Raw genomic sequence first — 20674 nt, 5'->3', positions numbered from 1 at the left:
ATGAAATTTCATCTATAAATATTATAATGCTTATTATAAATTTTCGAATAATCATTTATCTATGAAATTTCATCTATAAATATTATAATGCTTATTATAAATTTCACTATATATCAACCTAAATATATATTTAATAATACCTACCACTATATTTAATTAAATATATATTTAATAAATTTTAAATTTTTACCAAACTGCGGTCAAATTAATATTAACATAAACATATATTTATAATGCTGCTCACCAAACTCACGCTGAATATTAACATAAGTATATATTTTTAATAATATTTTATATTATTTGTTTTGATTATTTTAAAATCTCCTTTAACATAAATATATATTTATAATGCTCACCAAACTCACGCTGAATATAAACATAAATATATATTTTTAATAATATTTTATATTATTTGTTTTGATTATTTTAAAATCTCCTTTAACATAAATATATATTTATAATGCTCACCAAACCCACGCTGAATATTAACATAAATATATATTTTTAATAATATTTTATATTATTTGTTTAGATTATTTTAACATCTACTTTAACATAAATATATGTAAATAATTATAATTATTTGTTTTAATTATTTTAAAATTTTAATAATAAATTTATAATTCTTTCCAATCTCCGACTCAATATTAACCTAAATATATATATTTTAAATATAATATGAGGGATTCAAACCCACATAATATCTCCAAACACAAATAGTATCCTTGTACTCTTAACTATGATGAGAAATTTGGTCATGGGATATTCTGCCAGATCTATTTATAATGCATGGCAAGATCTGTTCATTTAACTTGCCCTAATGATGAACTACACTGGTTGGTATGTGATTTTTCGCCAAAGATTCTTCTCAAAATTGATATGGATCACAGAAGCCTAGATTCATTAGTTGTAGAATAGTTTTGCTCCATCTTGCGGAGATCAGTATGGTGTTCCTACACAACTAAGGACTTCGCTGGGTAGGGTGATAGTTCCGTGGGTAGCGACTTTTTAAAAAAAAAATACTAGTGAGATTATTTGTAAATTGATTTAAAATTTTAAAATTCTAGAGTTCAAAAACAGAGTTGGTAATGAAACTTGCAAAAATACTAGTGAGATTATTTGTAAATTGATTTAAAATTTTAAAATTCTAGAGTTCAAAAACAGAGTTGGTAATGAAACTTGCTTTCATATGATTTGTAAATAAATAAATAAATAAAAACTCATATCTCTGAATCATCCATTGTGACTCCAAGCCCCCCTTTGATTGCATCGATACTGACTCCCAAGCGGCTTGATTGCAGAGACTTAAATCATGTCGTATGAAAGGATATAACCGACAAAGTAACCCACAGGAACATGCAGGGAATATTAATTGCGGGCATCTTCTGAGTCAATAGGTGTAAGCTTAACAGATTCAACTAAAATAGCAGAAACATTCATTCAAGGAAAACCTTGGGTACAAATTTGTGGGCCTTATCAGAAACATTAATTTGTGGGCCATGTCAGAAACATTAACTCATAGTCAATAGGTGTAAGTTTGACTGAACAAAGGATCAGAAACATTCATTCATGGAACACCTTGGGTACAAATTTGTGGGTCTTTTCAGTAACATTAATTCATGGAACATTCATTGTACAGCTTGGGTACAGACTTGTGGGCCTAATCAAAACAAACCTTATCATAAACATTAATTCATGGAACATTCATGTTACACCTTAGGTATAAACTTGTGGGCCTTGTCAGAAAGAATTCATGGAACATTTGGAACACCTTGGGCACAAATATGTGGGCCTTATCAAAACATTAATTCATGGAACACCCTGGGTACAAATTTGTGGGCCATGATTGGGCACCATGTTTAACAGGCTCAACTAAAAGATCAGAGATATTAATTCATGGAACACTTAAGCACAAACTTGTGGGACTTGATTGGGCACCATGTTTAACAGACTTGTAAAGGATAAGAAACATTAATTCATGGAACACCTTAAGTACAAACTTGTAGGCCTTCATCGGGCAACCATGCTTAACAGGCTTAACTGAAGGATCAGAAACATTAATTCATGGTCATAACATTAATCGCAGGCATTATCCGAGTCAATAGGTGTAAGTTTAACAGGCTCAACTAAAGGATAAAAATATCAATTCATAGAACACCTTGGGTACGACCTTGTGGGCTTTGATTGGGCACCATTGCTTTCCCAGCGACTTCAGCAGAATCCTAAGCAATGACAATGATGGACATTATAGTATCTATTCCCACCAACTAATCAGTACATCTACCAGTAGTAAAGACAAAAATAATGCTTGACTTAAGTTAAAGCCATGTGAAAATCACAAATGACACCCGAATTCTTCACCACAGGTTTTATATTTAAAAGATCTGAAATGGTGATAGAAATCCCAATGAAACGAAACAAAGTATCTCAAAGATTGAAACTTGAAAGCCTGTTTGCCTTATCCCAAAACGACAATGATGGAATTATGGACGACTGGCTCACTTCTTCAGCACAGCCTGTTAGTCTTCGGAGGAAAAAAAAAGTAATTGGAGTTAAAAATGACTATACTCTGTAGGAATATGGTTCATGATACTGGCTGTTGCCATGAAAATTTTATGAACAAGAGTTGTTAGATTTCTCACTAGCTTATTCTATTGAACAATCCAAGGCTAGGATCACACATTAACTGCCTTTCTAAAATGCTGACTATGCAATTTAATCCATTCTTTCTGTTCATCTTTAATGTGGCTTTGGAAGAAGTTGTTTTAATAATTCACAAGGTCTGAAATTCTAAAGGCATATCAAAATGATAATTCATGGAAGGCTGGTGACAATAAAGGGTATAATAAAAGCATTATTTTAGGTTATTTAAGACGTTACTCTAAAGTTTAGATGCATATCAAAGACTAATATTGCTTTGTTTGTATGCAGAGATAGAGCTTATGGGAAGAAAACATTGCCCAAAAAGTCTCTGCGTAACCTTGAAATTAGCGCCTGCACAGAGGTAGTGCTATATCTTGGATCACTAGTGAATGATTTAAATCCATAGGCTAGATGCCTGCTGGATGTCAACCCTGCCAGTTTCAATCACACAACCAATTTTGTTTCTCCAACACAGCCCATTTCTAAGTTCAGTCTCAAAAACTGGTACTGAACATTATCATATAAGATAGCTTTCTGCACAATGAATATTTTCATCAAATTATGAAGGTTCCATTTGGCAACTATTGAAAACTTCAACAACATCATATCATAAAGACAACTGTATGATTTCCTTTGATATTCATGATTCCATGTTTCATTCTCACCCCTCTTGTTAAAACCTGAGCGAGAGATTCCTGAAGTAAAAGCAATATCACAAAATTCTTCAGCACAATATCTGAACTGTACACTGTAGCATTTCAACTGTATAACCAAAAACACGTTTTGAAGCGGCATCACAAATTTTGGTGTATAACTCACAGATTATCAACTCTTAACTCCTCTTCATTCACACCATTGGCATAATGCGTGTACTTCTTCGAGGAACCCTTGCATGTTTCAACAGGATATTTGAGACAATTTTTCTTAACTTTTCTCAGCGCTGCTTCACCAAGGTCCACCCCACAGATGTCTGCAAGTCTTACCAAATAGAGTAGAACGTCTGACAACTCTTCACCAAGATGCTCCTTCTCTGCAGCATTCCAATCTGGAAGACCTTTCGGAACTTCACCCTTCCACTGAAATATCTCAGACAGTTCACCCACTTCTCCCACCTGAAATATGAAACCATGCACAATATTTGAGCTACAGCAAGGAATTCGTTATGGAATTTTCAAATCAAGAACCACCGTGAGGCACCATCTATCAAAATAAGACAACCAGTTGTTAATGGAATCCAATACTGAAAAGGATAATAAATTAACAAAGTTAATAAACAATGTAGCCGAAGAAACAAATATTTAACGAACCAAAAAACATATTTTAAAGAAAGATAACTTTACATCTCACTATGTTGTTGTGATTATATAGCAGGCTTCCCCCTGCGAGGTAGAGGCAGAATGCCAAAGTAGAGGCACAATTAGCCCTCTCTATAGCTCTCTTCACACAAGAAGCTTTTGTACACCCACTCAGGATAATTTTGCTATCCTGACACATGATAGGAGGAAACCATCCATCCAGCATTGGATGCACATCCGAAGCAGCCAGTTCAGACTTCCCAAGCCATGGTGAGAATGTTGCTGCCTAATAAATTAGGTTTAAGCCCTGAACTTTGCCAAGTCAAAATCAAAACCAAACATCTTGCAGTGGACACTCTCCGACAAGGAGGGAACTTAGATCTAAGCCCTGAGATTTGCCAATTCAAAATCAAAACCTAACATCTTGCAGTGGGCACTCTCTGACAAGGTGGGAAGTCTGCCCACTGTTGGATTCGCACTCAGAACCCCATTAATAAATTAATCTAAAACAACCCTCTGACTACAGCATATAACCCTAAACATCACCCATTGATTCTGGCTATACAATAGGCTCCCTTAATAAGTCACGATAGTTAGCTGATATTGCCAGTAATTGTCAGTACCGCTGAGAGCAGAAACGGTACAGGAGTTTAAAGAAACAGATCCATGCCACAGGAATGCTTCTACCATTCCCTGGTTGCAAGAAAATTAAGAGCTAGAATTAAGTAGCAGAAGTCAGACCCAGTATTTTTCTTTGCCATATAATCAGCCCACTTTTTCCCTCTACCTGTTTAATCATGATCGAATCTGAAAACAACATTGTAAGGAACTTGCACAACTAAAATTCTATCAAATGTTTCTGTTCAGAACTCTGACCACTAGAACTCTGAATTCTGTGTGTCAAGGGATAGCTTGAGTTTGATATCCATGTCAGAGTAAATGTTTCCCTCTTAGAACGCCCGCTCTATGTCTAAGCTTCTGTAACGAACAGTATTCTTACTCTGCAATAATCTTCAGAATACTTCAAAGATGAAGTATTCTGAAGATTATTGCAGAGTACGAACATTGTTCATTACATTGGTATCAGAGCATTCCTCTGGGCATACGAACCTTGTTCGTAGCAGCTTCCCAGCGCTAAAATTAGTTCATTCAATCCTAATGCCAGTAAGGACTCCAGCAGAGGAAAAAATGAAACCTACCACAAATGGTTTTAATAACTTATCCATTTAAAATAATCAGACAATGTATATCTGGAATTCAGTACTTTGAACTGTGGTTGAATGATAAGAAGAAGACAGACTAAGACAAGACCCTGAAATACCAAGATTGAAGGCTTGTGGACACCTTGTCCGTCATTCCTACTACCACAGACCCACCTAAACAAATATTTTGAAGGTTGCATTTTTGTTTTGTTTTCGCAACTGGTGCTTCGTTATTAAATTACAGTGACACCACCACCTACCATCAAGAGGTGGAACACTGTATATATCCATGTTGCAAATATTGGTAGAGGCCCTGAAAGAAACTTATTGAAAATATTGCTAAGCATAAACTTGACCTAAAAAAATAGCAACCTGTTAATCTCGGAAAAACGCAGAAAAATCAGGAGTAATAGGAGACATTTTCAAAACTAGTTTACACTGTAGAATATCCACCCGACTATCCAGCCATTTGTTTAAAGAATCCAACCGTGGTCGGAGCTGTAACCAAGATAGTGGATGCTTCCTTATTACTCTACTGTGATAAGCATTCACCAGACTATTTCCGCACCCTTATTACACAGCAGTGATGAGCATCCACCACCAATCAAGGAGTGGGACAATGTTTACATTGCCTAATAATGTAAGCAGCCATGATGGCTCAACCAATACAATGGCACCCTTCTTTGTTGTTTAAGGAATCCAACTTTGGTGGGGCGGTGACCAATACAACTGATGCTTCCTTAGATGTGACAGCGCCCACCTCTCACAGAACACGGCTCCTCACTCGTGGCTAGGTTGACTATTCAAGATAGGCTGTATCCTAAAAAGGCGTATATCTGAACCAGATTGCTAATGTCTCCATATCTGACCCAGGTTTAGATGGGTCTGTACTGATGTATTTAATCAATGCACCAAACAAAAAGTAAGCATCCATCGAGTATATGGAGCGTCGCTGTAAACTGCATCTTGCTTTTTTCATGTGTTATCCTATTTCACATTGATTATGAGGGTCACTATGCATAAATCTCAATATACCAAGATCCTTACACTCAAAGATCTTTATGTCAATGGGGTAGCAACATGTTTTGGTTGAGGACCGGTCTACATAAATCACAATATGTCATCATCTTTATGTCACTGGCACATGCACAGGTTATGGTGTCTCCTGCAACAAATCTCAATATACCAAGATCTTTATGCCAATGGGGTAGCAACATGTTTTGGTTAAGGCCTGGTCTACATAAATCTCAATATACTATCATCCTTATGTCACTGGCACATGCACAGGTTATGGTGTCTCCTGCAACAAATCTCAATATACCAAGATCTTTACACTCAAGATCTTTATGCCAATCGGGTAGCAACATGTTTTGATTAAGGGCTGATCTACATAAATCTCAATACACCATCATCTTTATGTCACTGGCACATACACATGTTATGGTGTCTCCTGCAACAAATCTCAATATACCATGATCTTTATGTCAGTGGGGCAGGCACGGGTTATGGTGCCTTCTACAATAGTTAGGCGCAGGGCATGGTGTCTCCAACTATGGTTATGAGGACTATGGTGTCTCCCACAATGGTTATAAGGATTGATCAGCATAAATCTCAACATACCATGGTCTTTATATCAATGGAAAGTGCCACAGGGAAACAGGGATATAATGTCTCCTACACTAATATTTAAGTGATTGCAGAGTACACTCTATAATAGTTAATTGATTGCAGAGTCCAGGAAAGACACCTTCCTCCACATACTCTGCCTCAAACATAATAGTTAATTGACTGTGGGGTCAAAGAAATACACCTTCCTTCAACATAAGGTAGCAGCAGAGGGAACAACTTCCTTCATAGTCAAGGAAACCTTCCATCCTTTCAACATACTCAAAAACACATTAATTAAAACAAACAGGAAATAACCGAGGGAGCAATCCATCCAATACAAACAAATAGAAGAAAAGGAATAAAGGCTAGAAGCCATTGGGAACAAAATAAGAATAATAAGGAACCAACTTACGAGAGCCAAGAGAAGGTTCCGAGGACTATGGAATCGATCCCAATCTCTCTCCCTGGTGAAGTCCGCCATTTTCCTCTGCAACTCTTCAATCGTAACGCCGCTGTCGGTCCCCTTCATAGAATCCCCATCTGAAATTTCGCCCTTCCCATTCATTTTGCTGGCCCGAAACCAAACACCCAACACACAGACCAGAATTGAAACAGCTCTGCACCTGTCCAAAAAGCAAAAAACCAAATCTAAAGCTGAACAGAAGAACATTCAACAACCATGGTGATCATGAGCTTATACATCCTAAATCTTACCAGCACAAATCAAGATGACGAAAAAATTCAACAGGAGAGAACACCTTTATCTAAATCAAATCACTCTGTCCAGACAATGAAAGAGCACAAAGCGAGACACGGATTCCCAGCGGCGGGAACTATGTCACTCTGTCTTCCCAAGTGGCTGTCTCGTTTGTTTAAAAAGGACAAATCTAATAAAAACCGCTTAGTGGTATTATCAAAACCGGGCAGTCCTGCGTGGGAAGGAGGAAAATCGCACCTGGCCGGCTGACTATTCCGAGATCCAAAATGCCACGTGGAAATAGAAAATGTAGAACGAGGTTGCGGGATCTGTAAGTAATGATTGCGTTTGATTACGTGGCAGGTTGGGGTTTCGCAGTTGAACGGCTTTCCTCCATGATTTAAGGAAAAGGTGGAATATCTTCCCGACTTCCCGTTTCGTAACGCCTTTGCCAATTAAAATTGTGGGGACGTCGACATTTTGGTGAATGATTCCATTCGCTTTCTTCAACTTTCATAACGTGGCGAATTTTGCAATTCATGTGCCACTGACTCAATTTTGCACCAAAGGAATTGAATAATGCCATACAAGGTTCCGTTTAAATTTGTTTTGCTTAATCATAAATCCAGCCAAGTCCTCACAATTTTTTCCATCAAAATTTGTAATCAATTCAAAACTCTAGCTCCTTGTGTTCTTGGATGGGCCAACGTTTCGGAAAATTTTGGCCACTTTAACCGTGAAAGTGATTTCCAAATTCTAACATGAATGGTAGGTGTATGTCTTATGCTTGAACTTTGATTCCCTAATGTTGAAATTGGAGATAAGTTTGCTACATTCCAAAGATAAGTTTGGAGATAAGTTTGCTAGACTCTCTTGAAGGAAAAAAGATTAGGAACTTTTAAAGGGATAAAAATGGAAACCACATTATACTTATCCCACTGGTTGTTTGTAGAGGATATTTTTATATTATGTGATGTCTCATACAAGGATCCAATAAAACTTAGCAAGATTTTGAATCTCTATTGTTTAGCCACAAATATGGTGATCAATGTGGAAAAGTTTTATGTTCCTTTTATGGAGATAAGTGAAGAGGACAAACTTTTTTGTTTCCTTATTCTCAAGTGGATCTTCAATCGAGCATAAAGTACTTGGATTTTTACCATGAGCCTAATGATTACACAAAGAGAGATTGGGGGTTGGATGAAATCTAAAGTGGAAAGGAGACTATTTATATGTTGCAATGGGCAGTTATCTAGGGAAGATAGATTAGTCTTGGCGAAGTTTGTATTAGAAGTCATTCCTATGTATTAGATATCCTTATCTTTAAAGGAGTTTTAGAGCATCTTATAAATCTTAAGTATAGGTTCTCTAGGTTGGGGATAAATAAAGAATGGCTTTTCCTTATGTCTTTTGAAAAAAGATTGTCAATCCAAAGGAATTTGAAGGTCGAGGCTTAAATAACATTCATGCTTGTTTAAAATCCCTTGCTATAAAATGTATATGGAGAATTATATAATGGAAGGGATTATGTTTTAAAATGGTACATCAAAAATACATCAAACCCTTGAGTGCGGAGGAATGGATTTGATCACCCACAAAATCATTTCACAATTCATTTTTCATTTAAAATGTTGTGGTGATGTCTTTCCTCTCATAGGGAAATGGTTGGTTAGGAAGGTTGACTCTAATAGTATAGTTAGATTTGGGGGAGGATCATTGGGTAGGGTGTGGACAAAATTATTGTCTTCTCACATTTATGGTTGAATATGCTTTGAGGTAGAGGAGTTTGATTTTTCTCAACTAGCTAATGCAAACAATACAATTATTCAAAGACGAGGATGGTTGTCTATATGTAGGTTAGAGTTTTTTGGTATGAATGCTTGAAATGGGATGCTTATATCACTACTTTTAGGGCTAGTCATGTCAGAATAAAGGACACAATAGATCAAATAGTTTGGTCTAGAAATCCTAGCAAAGGGTTGTGCCCTCCAAAATTAGGATATAAAGTTATCAAAGAGGAAGAAGGAATATAGGAGTTGAAGCGGTTGTTCAAAGAAGTGTGGAAGTTCAAATGTTCTTTAAATCAATACTTTCTATGTGTATAGTAGTTATGAAAAAATTTTGTACTTAGGACTTCATGCAAAGGAGTTGGCAAGTTCAACAAATGCCCTTGTGTAAGGCCAATAATCAATGACTTACTCATATGATCATTTTTTGTTCTTGTGTTGGCTCAGTTTAGAAGGAAGTAGAAGCTTCAATTGGTCTTAATACAGTGTGGGTAGGCAAACCTATAGATGTTTCTCATAAAGAGTGGTGCAAGAACCCTATTATTAATCCTTTCATAACTTTCCTTATCATAATTACATGGGAGGTTTAGTTAGCAAGGAACTCTACAATTTTTTAGAATGAATTTCATCCTCATTATCAATGTGGATCTCAAATCCTATCCCTTTTAAAAAGTTTCAAACCTAAAAGAGTGGTGATGCCTAAATTTATTGATAAATTTGAGAGATGGGCTTATTTTGATGGAACCTCACAAAGATATGCTCTAATGGAGAGGCGAAAGTGGGAGGGAGTACCAACAAACAATAAAGTAGAACTCGTGATCATTAAACTAGTTCTTATATTAGTTATGTATAAAGAAATACATAAATTTCAAGCAATAGATTACTCAATAATGGTTAAATACTAGTTGTGGTTGGTTATATTATAGAATTTTTTAAACTTATATATAAAAAATCCAAAATTTAATATTTTTATAAATGACCTTTTTTTGTTATGTTAAAATAAAATATATGTTAATAGATCCTTTATCCTAGAACTCATGATCATTACACTAATTCTTATATTAGTTATGTATAAAAAAATACATAAATTGCAAGAAATAGATTACTCAATAATGGTTATAAATTAGTTGATGGTTGGTTATATTATAGAATTTTTTAAAACCTGTATATAAAAAATCCAAAATTTAATATTTTTATAAATGACATTTTTTTGTTATGTTAAAATAAAATATATGATAATAGATTCTTTATCCAAAGAAGATATGCTAATAACTCTAGGTATATGGCACATATACATTCATTAAAAAGAATGTTTTACTTAACATAATCCATAATCTTTCTTTTAATTATTATATAAATGTAATTTTTTGATATTTCGTGGTCGTCTTTTTTCAATTTGTTTATATTATTTTTTGGAAGCACCTATAATGATATTTATTTTAAAACCTAATGAATTGTGTTATGATGGAAGAATATATATACTAATATAATTTTTTTAAACATTATATTCCAAACTTCTTTTGAATCATTTTTCAAAGATACGTGTCAACATTTTGTACATATGAAGAATATGATAGGGTGGATTGATTTTTTTTCTTCCAAGAAAATTTGGGTAGATCAACTTGAAGGAGTAATTCCTGTATAAAACTAATTAGAGCCTTACCCCAAGGGCATCGAGGAGAATTGATCCCATGACCTCCCAACGATGAGGTGCTTTAGCAATGGGGACTCAACCAATTAAGCTAACCCTCAGGGCTATGGTAGATTGATGCTAGATAGGAAAGGATACTTATTTTATCATTTTATAATAAAATAAGTTATGTGTGTGTGTGCGTGAAAACTTAAATTGTGTTGCCTCAAAATATCTTCATATATCAATAAAAGACTAACATCTTGTACATATGAAGAGTATGATATGGTGAATTGATGTTTGATAGGAAAGGATATTTATTTCTCTTTTTATATCAAAATAAGTTGTATATATATTAAATTGTATTGTCTCAACAAGTCTTTGTACATCAACAAAAGATATTATTGTTTATATTATGTCTAGTCTTAGTTTGCCTCAAGGGAAGCCAGATCTGTTGACCATGGACAAGAGTTCATGTAATATAAAATGATAACAACTAACACTGAGAAATTTATAACAACTAACATAGAATGAACTATAGAAAGCAAAAGACAACTGCCAAGTGATGAAAGATAACATCAAGATTCTGATGAAGTAACTGGGACTAGGTCTTGAGCACATGTTCCAGCTGGTGCGGGGGGTTTCAATTCACATTGTAGATGGATTTTAAGATGAGCAAGTTGAGCATCCAAACTATCAAGAAAAGAGCATTGGTAATGTTGCACACACTTGATTTCATTCATAGAAGAGATTTATCATTACAATCTTCATGTTTCTCTTTCAAGACCCTGCCCAGGAGTGCCTTCATTTGCTAGTGAAGGGTGATTGATTTCAAGTATTAGCTCCATATTTATCTATTGTGTCCAAAATTAGGAACCCAATTGGCTACCTTACCTTGAATTTATGAGTCATAGTAGGCTTGTCGGTCACTGGTGGTCAAAGCTTCAATCTGGCAGATTTCCTCTTGAATTTCTAAGGGAGTGGCGAAGTGGAAAATGGTTATGGCATATTGGGATTGGGCTTGGGATTGCGATCAACCCTGAGGACCCCTCCCCCCAGACCCCTAATGGAACTACATTTGTTGTTGGGGCATATTGCACCAGATAAGAAATGGTCACAATAGAATTCTCACCAAAAACACCCAAAATCCTAAGGGATTGGAAATGAGATGACCAAATAAAAGAAAAACCCAGGGAGCCCCATATTTCCAGAGAGGTCTATGACAACTTCTAATGGAAAATAATTGATGAGGGAGGAAAGATAATAGACTCTAAGGATGGTCCATCAACCACCAGGACTCAACAAAATTTATCCACGGCTCGCCCTCATTGAGCTCAAAAACATACAGGTCAACACCCATCAAATAAAAGCAAAACTAGTTAAGGAATTGACAAAACCAAAGGAATATGGCATATGGAGAATCACCCAATGTTGATCGACCACCAGACCTGAACCTGCATAATTGTGAAAGCTAGTTGTTGGATATTGTCTTTTTCTCTTGTGATGTTTATCTTTGTGGATGTCATCAATGCCCCAGGTGATGTGTCCACTGCTTTACCCATCCTTTTTCTTTTTCCATTGCTTAGCAACCAATGCATTTGTTGAAGAACCTCAATCCTTGAAGCTAGGTATCCTACAATTCCAGTGCATGTCAATCCATGGCCATGGAAAAAAGTCAATGCTCAAACTAGAGAGGAACCCCATAATTTACACCACGACTCTACGTCTTCTTCACCAAATACAAGCCCCTCATTGTCTGTCACCCAAAGGAATTTTCTTGCCTCCGGCAGAGGTAAATCTCAGGCATAGAAAAAAGCCAGGGAACAAGGTCTCTCATCACAAAGGGCTCGAGCAAAGAGTTGTATGTCATAAAGATGAAAGGTGGTAAATATTGTTCGCATCTGTGTTGCATGGTCCAACACCCCGATTGGGAACACATATAAATTTAATTTTAAATAATAAACTTAATATTCTTTAAGAAAATAATTATACATAATAAAATCAAATATTATTAAAACATATAAAACTATAATTCAAAAAGGTGTTATAATTCAAACTCACATTTTTTTTAATAAATTAAATTAATTTAACCAATTTATTATATATGAAAAAATAAAAAAGTACATATAATTTGTGGTTATAATGAAAAATTTTATATTTAAAAAAAATGCATTTTAATTTTATTTATTTATATATATTATAATTATTGATTTTTTTTAATATTAAATATTTACTTTTACATTTTATTTATCAATTTTATAATAAATTAAGTTTTTTTTTTAAATCTTTTTAAGTTATGGTAAACAAAATTTAATTTTATAATAGATTAATATTTTTTTAATCTTTTTAAAATAACAAAATTTAATTTCAGTGTAGATTAACCATTATTATTAATAATACACATATTTTTATAGAGAAATAAATAAATAAACAAAATTACATTTTTATATTTAAAAATATATATATAAATGTATTTCTCATATGCTTCGCTAAATTAACCATGTAATTTTTATTAGCTATTATATATCCACATTTTACAAAATCTACATAATTTTAAACCAAAGAAAGCAAATGAAAATTTTAGGTCATCGAACTTCACAATCTCTGTTGTTGTTTCTCTCCGTTAGAAAATTCCACCCTATAGACTTAAACCTTTCTTTCACAATAAACCTTCCTATTGGTTCAACTTCCTAAAGATATAACTAATAGTTCCCTCCTTTAGAAAATTCCACCCTATAGACTTAAACCTTTCTTTCACAATAAACCTGCCTATTGGTTCAACTTCCTAAATATATAACTAATAAAAAAGATTCGAATATTGAAATTAGTTACCTCAAGTGAGGTGTTAGATCCTACAAATCTATTATTTTCCTAACGTTTAATTGACCACCAACAAGGATTCCTTTAAAACTTACAAAGCTCCTAAACCATAGTTAGAAACTCTCCTCAATAGATTTTTCATTCCTATGGCCAAATTAATTGCATCTTTGCAAGAATTCATCTTCATTGCTATGGCCAAATTAATTGCATCTTTGCAAGAATTTGTCTTCATTACTATGGCCAAATTAATTGCATACTTGTAAGAATTTGTCTTCAGAATAAAATGATGAGAATCATAAATATATAAAACACTCTCCCATCACTCTCCAATCTACAAAATTGTTTAGGCCCTTAGAAACCCATGAAAAAATCCCAAACTACAGCTTAAATTTATCAACCACTTAAGTCCTTTGACTTGTTTCAACATCTTTGGAAAAAGGTGTTTTTTACATGATAGGAAAGCGTCGTAAACATTTGAAAAGTTGGAACTTTTTTATCAATAAATAATCTATTGTTGCATGAGAAGCAAAAACCTCCATAAAAATACATATTATTAAAAAAAATTCTTAAATATTATCTTAATTATTTTAAAATAATGTAGTTTAATTATTTTATTTTTAGATCTATATATAATTAGTTGTTAAAATTAAATCAATAGAAAAAACAAGATTAAAATATAAAATTATATAATTCTTTTGTGAAAAAGTAAATTGTGTTGTAGATTATGAAATGTGTTACATGTGGAGTGGACATTTCACCTATATTAAAGTTCTAAAAAGTTAAAATGATATGAAAAGGAACATTTCGTTAAGATTTTTTTATAAAGTCAAATTTATACCTCATATAAAATAAATAAATATTTGTTATAAATGTTGGTTAACAATAATAAAGGATTTAGTGTAAAAATAATAAGAATAAAAGTGAAAATAAATTGTTCGTAAACCAAATTATTAAATAAAATTAATTATTAATTAAAATACAATAAAATAAATATTTCAAAAAAAAAAGAAAAAAAAAGTGTTAAACAAAATAAAATGAAAAGAAAGGAGTTAAATACTAGAACCAAAGGCAATCAAACTAAATTAAATTCCTATTTTAACAAGAGAGAAAAGGTGAAACCATAAAAATTACAACAATGTAATTAAAGATGAAAAATGTAAGAAAAAGAAAATGTAAAGATATAGGATTGGGAAAAGGAAAAGAAACCTTAACAAGGAAAAAGAAAAGTTAAGAAAAAGGTAAACAGTAATAAAATATAAAAAAAAAAATGAAATACTTTTCAATTTCAGATCTTATTTTGTATTGATGAGAGAAAAATGATATAAAACACATGTAAAAAATCATTTTAGTTAAAATAAATAAGAAATTTGTAAATATAAATATATTTACTAATAACAAATTTGGAAATAAAATTATAAAAATAACAATTTTACATTAGAAATTACATTTTTAAATGCGTAAGTCTATTCAATACTATCAAAATCTCTAAAGCACTTCAATCATACAATCACAATCACCCAAATCAACGATTCTAAAACTCTTTTCAACCCAAATTTAAATCATTCTATTAAGAACTCAGGTAAAAAGACTTGAAATATTTTAAACTATACTTCTAAAAAATAATTGCATATTAAAAACCATAAAAAATCTACAGAATGTGATATATCTAACTCAAGATTTTGGATGGACAAAGGTACCGAAAATCACTTTAAATTTATTTGCAACTTATTTTTTATTAATAATTTTAATGGATTAATAAATAAAGAAAAATCAATTTAAATATATATATAAAATTAAAATATTTATATCATAAAATTAAAATTAAAATTTATAATAGTTTATATATCAATTAAAAATATTTAAAAATAAATTTTATTTTTGTTATTTTATAAATATAAATAGGGTATAAATATAAACATAAATATTTATTATAAAATTTTATATTTTCATATTAATGGTACATTATATAAGTTTTTGATTTATTTTTATATTTTTTAATTAATTTTATTTGAAATTTGATAGAGATTTTTTAAAACCGTTAGTTTGAGTTGTTTAATTTGTTGAATCTAAGCATTTAAAAATTTGTTAGGGCATTGAACTTATTATGCATTTAAAAATGTATTTTAAACAACAAGAAATAACAATCTCATAAAAAAAATGTATTATCTAGCTGAAAGAAAAAAAAAATCAAATAATTATATAATTCCTTAAAAATTAGTCTCATAGGTTAGTTTGAGTGGTTAAGTGTTGTGAATGACAAGCAAGACATAATGAGGTTAAGTCTATGAGTTTGCTTTCTTTGTGAATATTGTGGGTCTTACTCAATCTCCCCACTAAGTTAGCGTACTAAAATTATAACCAATTAGTTTACTTTGTATACCATCCTCAAAATCAAGACCTACAAGAATCATTTAAAAGTAAATTATATATATATATATATATATATATATATATATATATATCTGGAGAATCCACAGACTTGCCACATGTCACCCAAGGAGGCCTAGAGTTAACTTGGAGGGACTGCCCCATACTCTTGAGCCTAACCCAATTGCCCACAAGCTATGTTAAGCAGGTTAACCGAGTTTTGAACTTGGTTAGGACCCCAATATTGATCAATCAATTCTTTTCCGTGTGAGAAATCCACCATCTATTTACAACAAGTGTATTGCAATAATCTCATGAATCCATAAGTGAAATTTTGAGAATGACTAATTGATTGAAATGTGATGAAACAAAAATGAACAAACCATAAAATTCTTATCCCTATTTTTAAAAAATAATTAGTTAAAATTTGTGATAATATTTGATAGAAGAAAGTTCAATAATAAAAAATTGACATCAAATTCCAAAAATAATCTAAATATTAGAATTAACTATCATTTGCATGGTTGAATTGAGTTTTTCTTAGGTGGTTGGGAGGAATGTTGCAAGTGACATGATGAGCTTTGTGGTAATGGCTTCGAGCCTTGTTCAGTCTAAGTAGACCCTCAAGGACCGAAACATACATTAAAAATCTTTCTCATTTCTAGTATAACTTTGTTGTCAAGAGTTTTGACCCATTCTAAAAGTGATCCAAGGCATTGGAATTTTGAAAAAATAAGTAAATCGAGGTGGAAATTTACCTTGTCAAAGGAAAATAAAACTATTCAAAAGATTGAGTTTATCCACTCATTGGAAGGTGACACTTTACCTTGTCAGAAAAAATAAGTTTCTCCACTTATGAACTCATTTTCGCTGAAATAGGGTATTATATAGGAAGGAGATTTTATTAAACCAAAAAGAGTAATTATATTATAAAAATGCACACTTGTCTCACAGAAAATTCAAAACTTCTCTCATTTTTCTCTTATCCACAAGATATGCAAAACTTTCCTAAGGAGAATACTACTGTGAGACAAAAATGGGGTTTCTATAAGTGTATACATTACGAAATTGCCCCAGTAGAACACAACATTTACAAAACATAAAACCATTGATTTATAATAAAGTCCTTGATGACTATGAACCTACTAGAGTCTTGAGGAGGCTCATTGATGACTATGAACCATTACCCTGAGGGGTTAATTTGTATGATCTTGACTTCCCTGCATAACATAGATCTTCTAGTTGCTATGAAGCATCTAGTGCCTCCCAATTTCCAATGAGCAGATTTACATTGGGTTAAATTATCTTTTGGTTATTAAACTCCATTAAGGGATAATTGATTGCTTAATTTGTCCATTGATGTGCAATTCTAGAGCTTTCAATTTGCATGCATCATTAGCAAGCTCATTCGTTTCTTCGTTATGGTCTCGTAATGCATGAAACTATATTATTGATGGAATTTCTTTTGCCATTTTTCTATGCTTTTTTCATGATATTTTCCAAAGATTTTTCCTTCAACATTGAGACTTTAACTAAATGCTATAAAATAAGGAGGGATTCTCCTAGGATTGTGAGCTCTTTAACCTGCTTTTCTTTGGCAATCAAGAGACTTTGATAGATACCATGAATCTATGCTTGATTATTTTCCATATGACCAAATCCCCATGAATACCTAAACACTTCTTCATCCGTAGGGTCGTAAAGAGCCCCTCCCCCTCCTGCCACCACTAGATTTCGTTTGGATGCCCCATAAAAATAGAGAATCCATCCTTTCCTATTGTTCTTCTAGGCTCTGAATTCTACATTTGTCATTCTAAGCTTCCAATATTCTCCCATCTTTTGTTGATTCCAACTAGTGATTTGTGGGTTATTATCCATACATACCAATTTATTGAGCCATAGTTGTTATGACTAATCCAACTCTTTCATAGGGGAGCTATGATCATGCTTTTGAGCTTCAAATTTGACACACAATGATATTGCTTTCATTGCAATGACTTGGGGAGGAGTGAGCTTGTTATTAAATACTTCATTGTTCCCCGTGAGCCAAAATTTCTAGCATATAATTTGGAAAGGACTTCCTAATACATTTTTAGAAGAGTTTTCCATATAACATTACCTTTTCTAATTTTTATCCCAAGAGGAGAAGAATTGTTGTAGAGCAGAGGATCATTTGACCTTGTTGTGGAGAGATGTTGCCTACATCTACACCTTTTTTATATACTCACATTCCAAAAAAATAAGATAGATTTCTTCCACTTGCTTCTTACAAGGAGACCATCTTGAGGGGCCATGGATGCCTCTCTTTATAAGGTTATAAAATTTCAAGATTTTCTGTATAAGGGGCCAACTAAAAGAATTCATTTTTGGATTAACATCAGTCTTCCATATTTTTTTTAAATTTTGAGTTTTGGAGGCATACTAGACTGAAAGAGCAAGGCCACATAGCCTTCCTTAACTGAATAATTTGAAGCATTCCAATCAATTTGATCTTCATCCTCCTTTCTCCAAGGCACATAACCTATCTGATGTTCACATACTTTGGAAGTTGAGCACTAGAGATTTGGCTGGACATTCCTTAAGTTCCAATCCGTCCAAATTACTCTAAACTCACTCACATGAAATGTGATATCAAAATGAAGAACTTGTATAGGCATTGACCTCACCTGATCAAAGTCATCAATTCGAGGGGTTAAGATTACCTTATTTATATAAGTAATGATGAACGTCGATATTCATTGTTTTCATTTCCTGTGACATGCCTAATGCATATATTATAGATGTAATTATGGTATTGCTGGACCCTTCAGAGACAACCTAAATCACGCTTCAATTCATGGTTCTTCCCCCCTGATAATTGATGAAAGATCATGAATTATGTATGTAAGTATGGTCATTATGATAGATCTAATTTTCTAAGGTTGTCCAATGATTCTAGTTATGAATTATATCTATTATATTTGTCCCAATTGGACATATTAACTAATGTAATTTCCTTTGAGCACAAAAATGTTCTCGCAGGGGAAGGAATTAGGAAATTACTCAAGAGGCCATTGGTCCATAATCTTATCAGTCCATAGATTAACATGGTTACCATTTCCTGGTTTCCAATAAAACCCTAAGAAAATGAGGGAGGATGTTGAAACAAATAATTTCTAGATCGAGGAACATCCTTTCATTATCTAGTTGGATTCCAAACATCGAGCTCTTTCTCCTTGAACATATTTTTCCTTCAATACAACTTTCCACTGGTCTTTTTCTTGGGTGACAAATATCCAAACTAGTTTTTCTCTTATTTCCTTATTCATTAGAAATGGATCTTGAAGTCCCAAACCCCCATGATTTTTAGGGGCCTTCACCAGAGCCTATTTAAGAAAATGGAATTTTTTAGAGCTTGCCTTACCACCTTTCCATAGGAACTTGCGAGTTTATTCTGCTAAAGTCGAAAGGATGCTCTGTGGAGTAGGGAGGCTTGAAAATTGGTATAAAGGCATAACAAAGAGAACTAATTTGATAAAAACAACATGCCTAACAAGGTTCAACCATCGAACTCCCCAAGAGGCAAATTTCCCTTTAAATTTTTTTAGGACTCCTTCCCATGCTTGAGATGAATATGATTCTAGGCATATTAGAATTCCTAAATATTTGAATTCCTTCCATGATTCAATTGTTTGAAAACCCAAAATTCTTCTAATTTTTCTTTGCTTCATTAATGATACATTCCATGTATAAATGTAATATTTCCCTAAGTTTGTTTGGCCTCCATAGGATTCAAGGAAATAGTCCATTTTTTAGAACCTCCTATCTATTATTGTGGAGGCACCCCCCAACAAGATCTTGTCATCAAAAAATTGAAAGTGATTGATGATTTTGATACCTCTGGAAAATTTAATTCCCAGAAGGCTCACACATCTCCTTTGATATTTTAGCTTGTGACTAAGAGAACTTTCAAAGATGATATATAAGAAAGGAGATAAGGGGTAGCATTGATGAAGCCCTCAGGAGGCTTAGAAGAGACCATCCACTCTTCCATTAACTAAAGGTGCAACCATGGTGCTAATACATAAAGAAACCCATCAATTAACTTTAGCATGAAGGCCAATTTTTTTTATTACTTTGAAAAAGAATTCATGACTTACTTTGTCAAAAGCATTTGCCATATCTAGTTTGATTATCATGCCTTTGTATTCCCAATTTTGGACGGAATTGATTGCCTCTTTAACCAGGATGATATTATCATATATCTGTCTCTGATGCTTGAATCCTCCATGATTTTATGAGATGATTATGATAAAAATAAGCTTAAGTATTTTGGACAAAATATTTGAGATCACTTTATAAGAGACATTATAGAGAGATATTAGCCAGAATCTTGAAAAGGAAGCATGATTTTGATCTTTTGGGATCAGGGATAAAAAGGAAGAATCAATTCATCCCCCATATAGTTCTTCAAAGTATAACCAACCATTCCAGAAAAATCAAATTTTATTACCTCCCAAAACTATTGTTAAAAATGAGTAGATAATCCATCTAGTTTTGGTCTTTTTTCTAGATTGAAGGAAAAGATAGCTTGGTGGATTTCTTCTTCAATGGGTTTTTTTGTCATTGCACCATTGTCTTCCTAT

The 20674-nt window shown here is 32.9% G+C and overlaps 1 protein-coding gene across 4 annotated transcripts; it reads right to left on the bottom strand.

Moving 5' to 3' along the window:
* Positions 1-2107: 2107 nt before the first annotated feature.
* On the bottom strand, positions 2108-7632 carry LOC149239983 (uncharacterized). Of its 4 annotated transcripts, none has more exons than XM_089373602.1 (4): positions 7507-7632; positions 7161-7371; positions 3463-3755; positions 2108-2222 (listed from the first exon to the last, which is right to left on the bottom strand). In XM_089373602.1, exons 2-4 carry the CDS (start codon positions 7311-7313, stop codon positions 2123-2125), a joined length of 546 nt encoding a protein of 181 aa, XP_089229728.1. In that variant the 5' UTR covers positions 7314-7371; positions 7507-7632; the 3' UTR covers positions 2108-2122. The 4 variants fall into 4 exon arrangements, with proteins under 4 accessions (XP_089229728.1, XP_089229727.1, XP_089229729.1 ...); XM_089373601.1 differs by having other exon boundaries at positions 7463-7619; XM_089373603.1 differs by lacking the exon at positions 2108-2222 and adding an exon at positions 2977-3338 and having other exon boundaries at positions 7463-7619.
* Between the last annotated feature and the right edge of the window lie 13042 nt (positions 7633-20674).

The sequence above is a fragment of the Pinus tabuliformis genome, chromosome 8, assembly GCF_031772625.1.
Source record: "Pinus tabuliformis cultivar Carrire ecotype Pingquan chromosome 8, CPIR1, whole genome shotgun sequence".
Taxonomy (NCBI): domain Eukaryota; kingdom Viridiplantae; phylum Streptophyta; class Pinopsida; order Pinales; family Pinaceae; genus Pinus; species Pinus tabuliformis.
The sequence above is the reverse complement of the archived record's forward strand: the minus strand, read 5'-3'. Positions and strand labels throughout refer to the sequence as shown.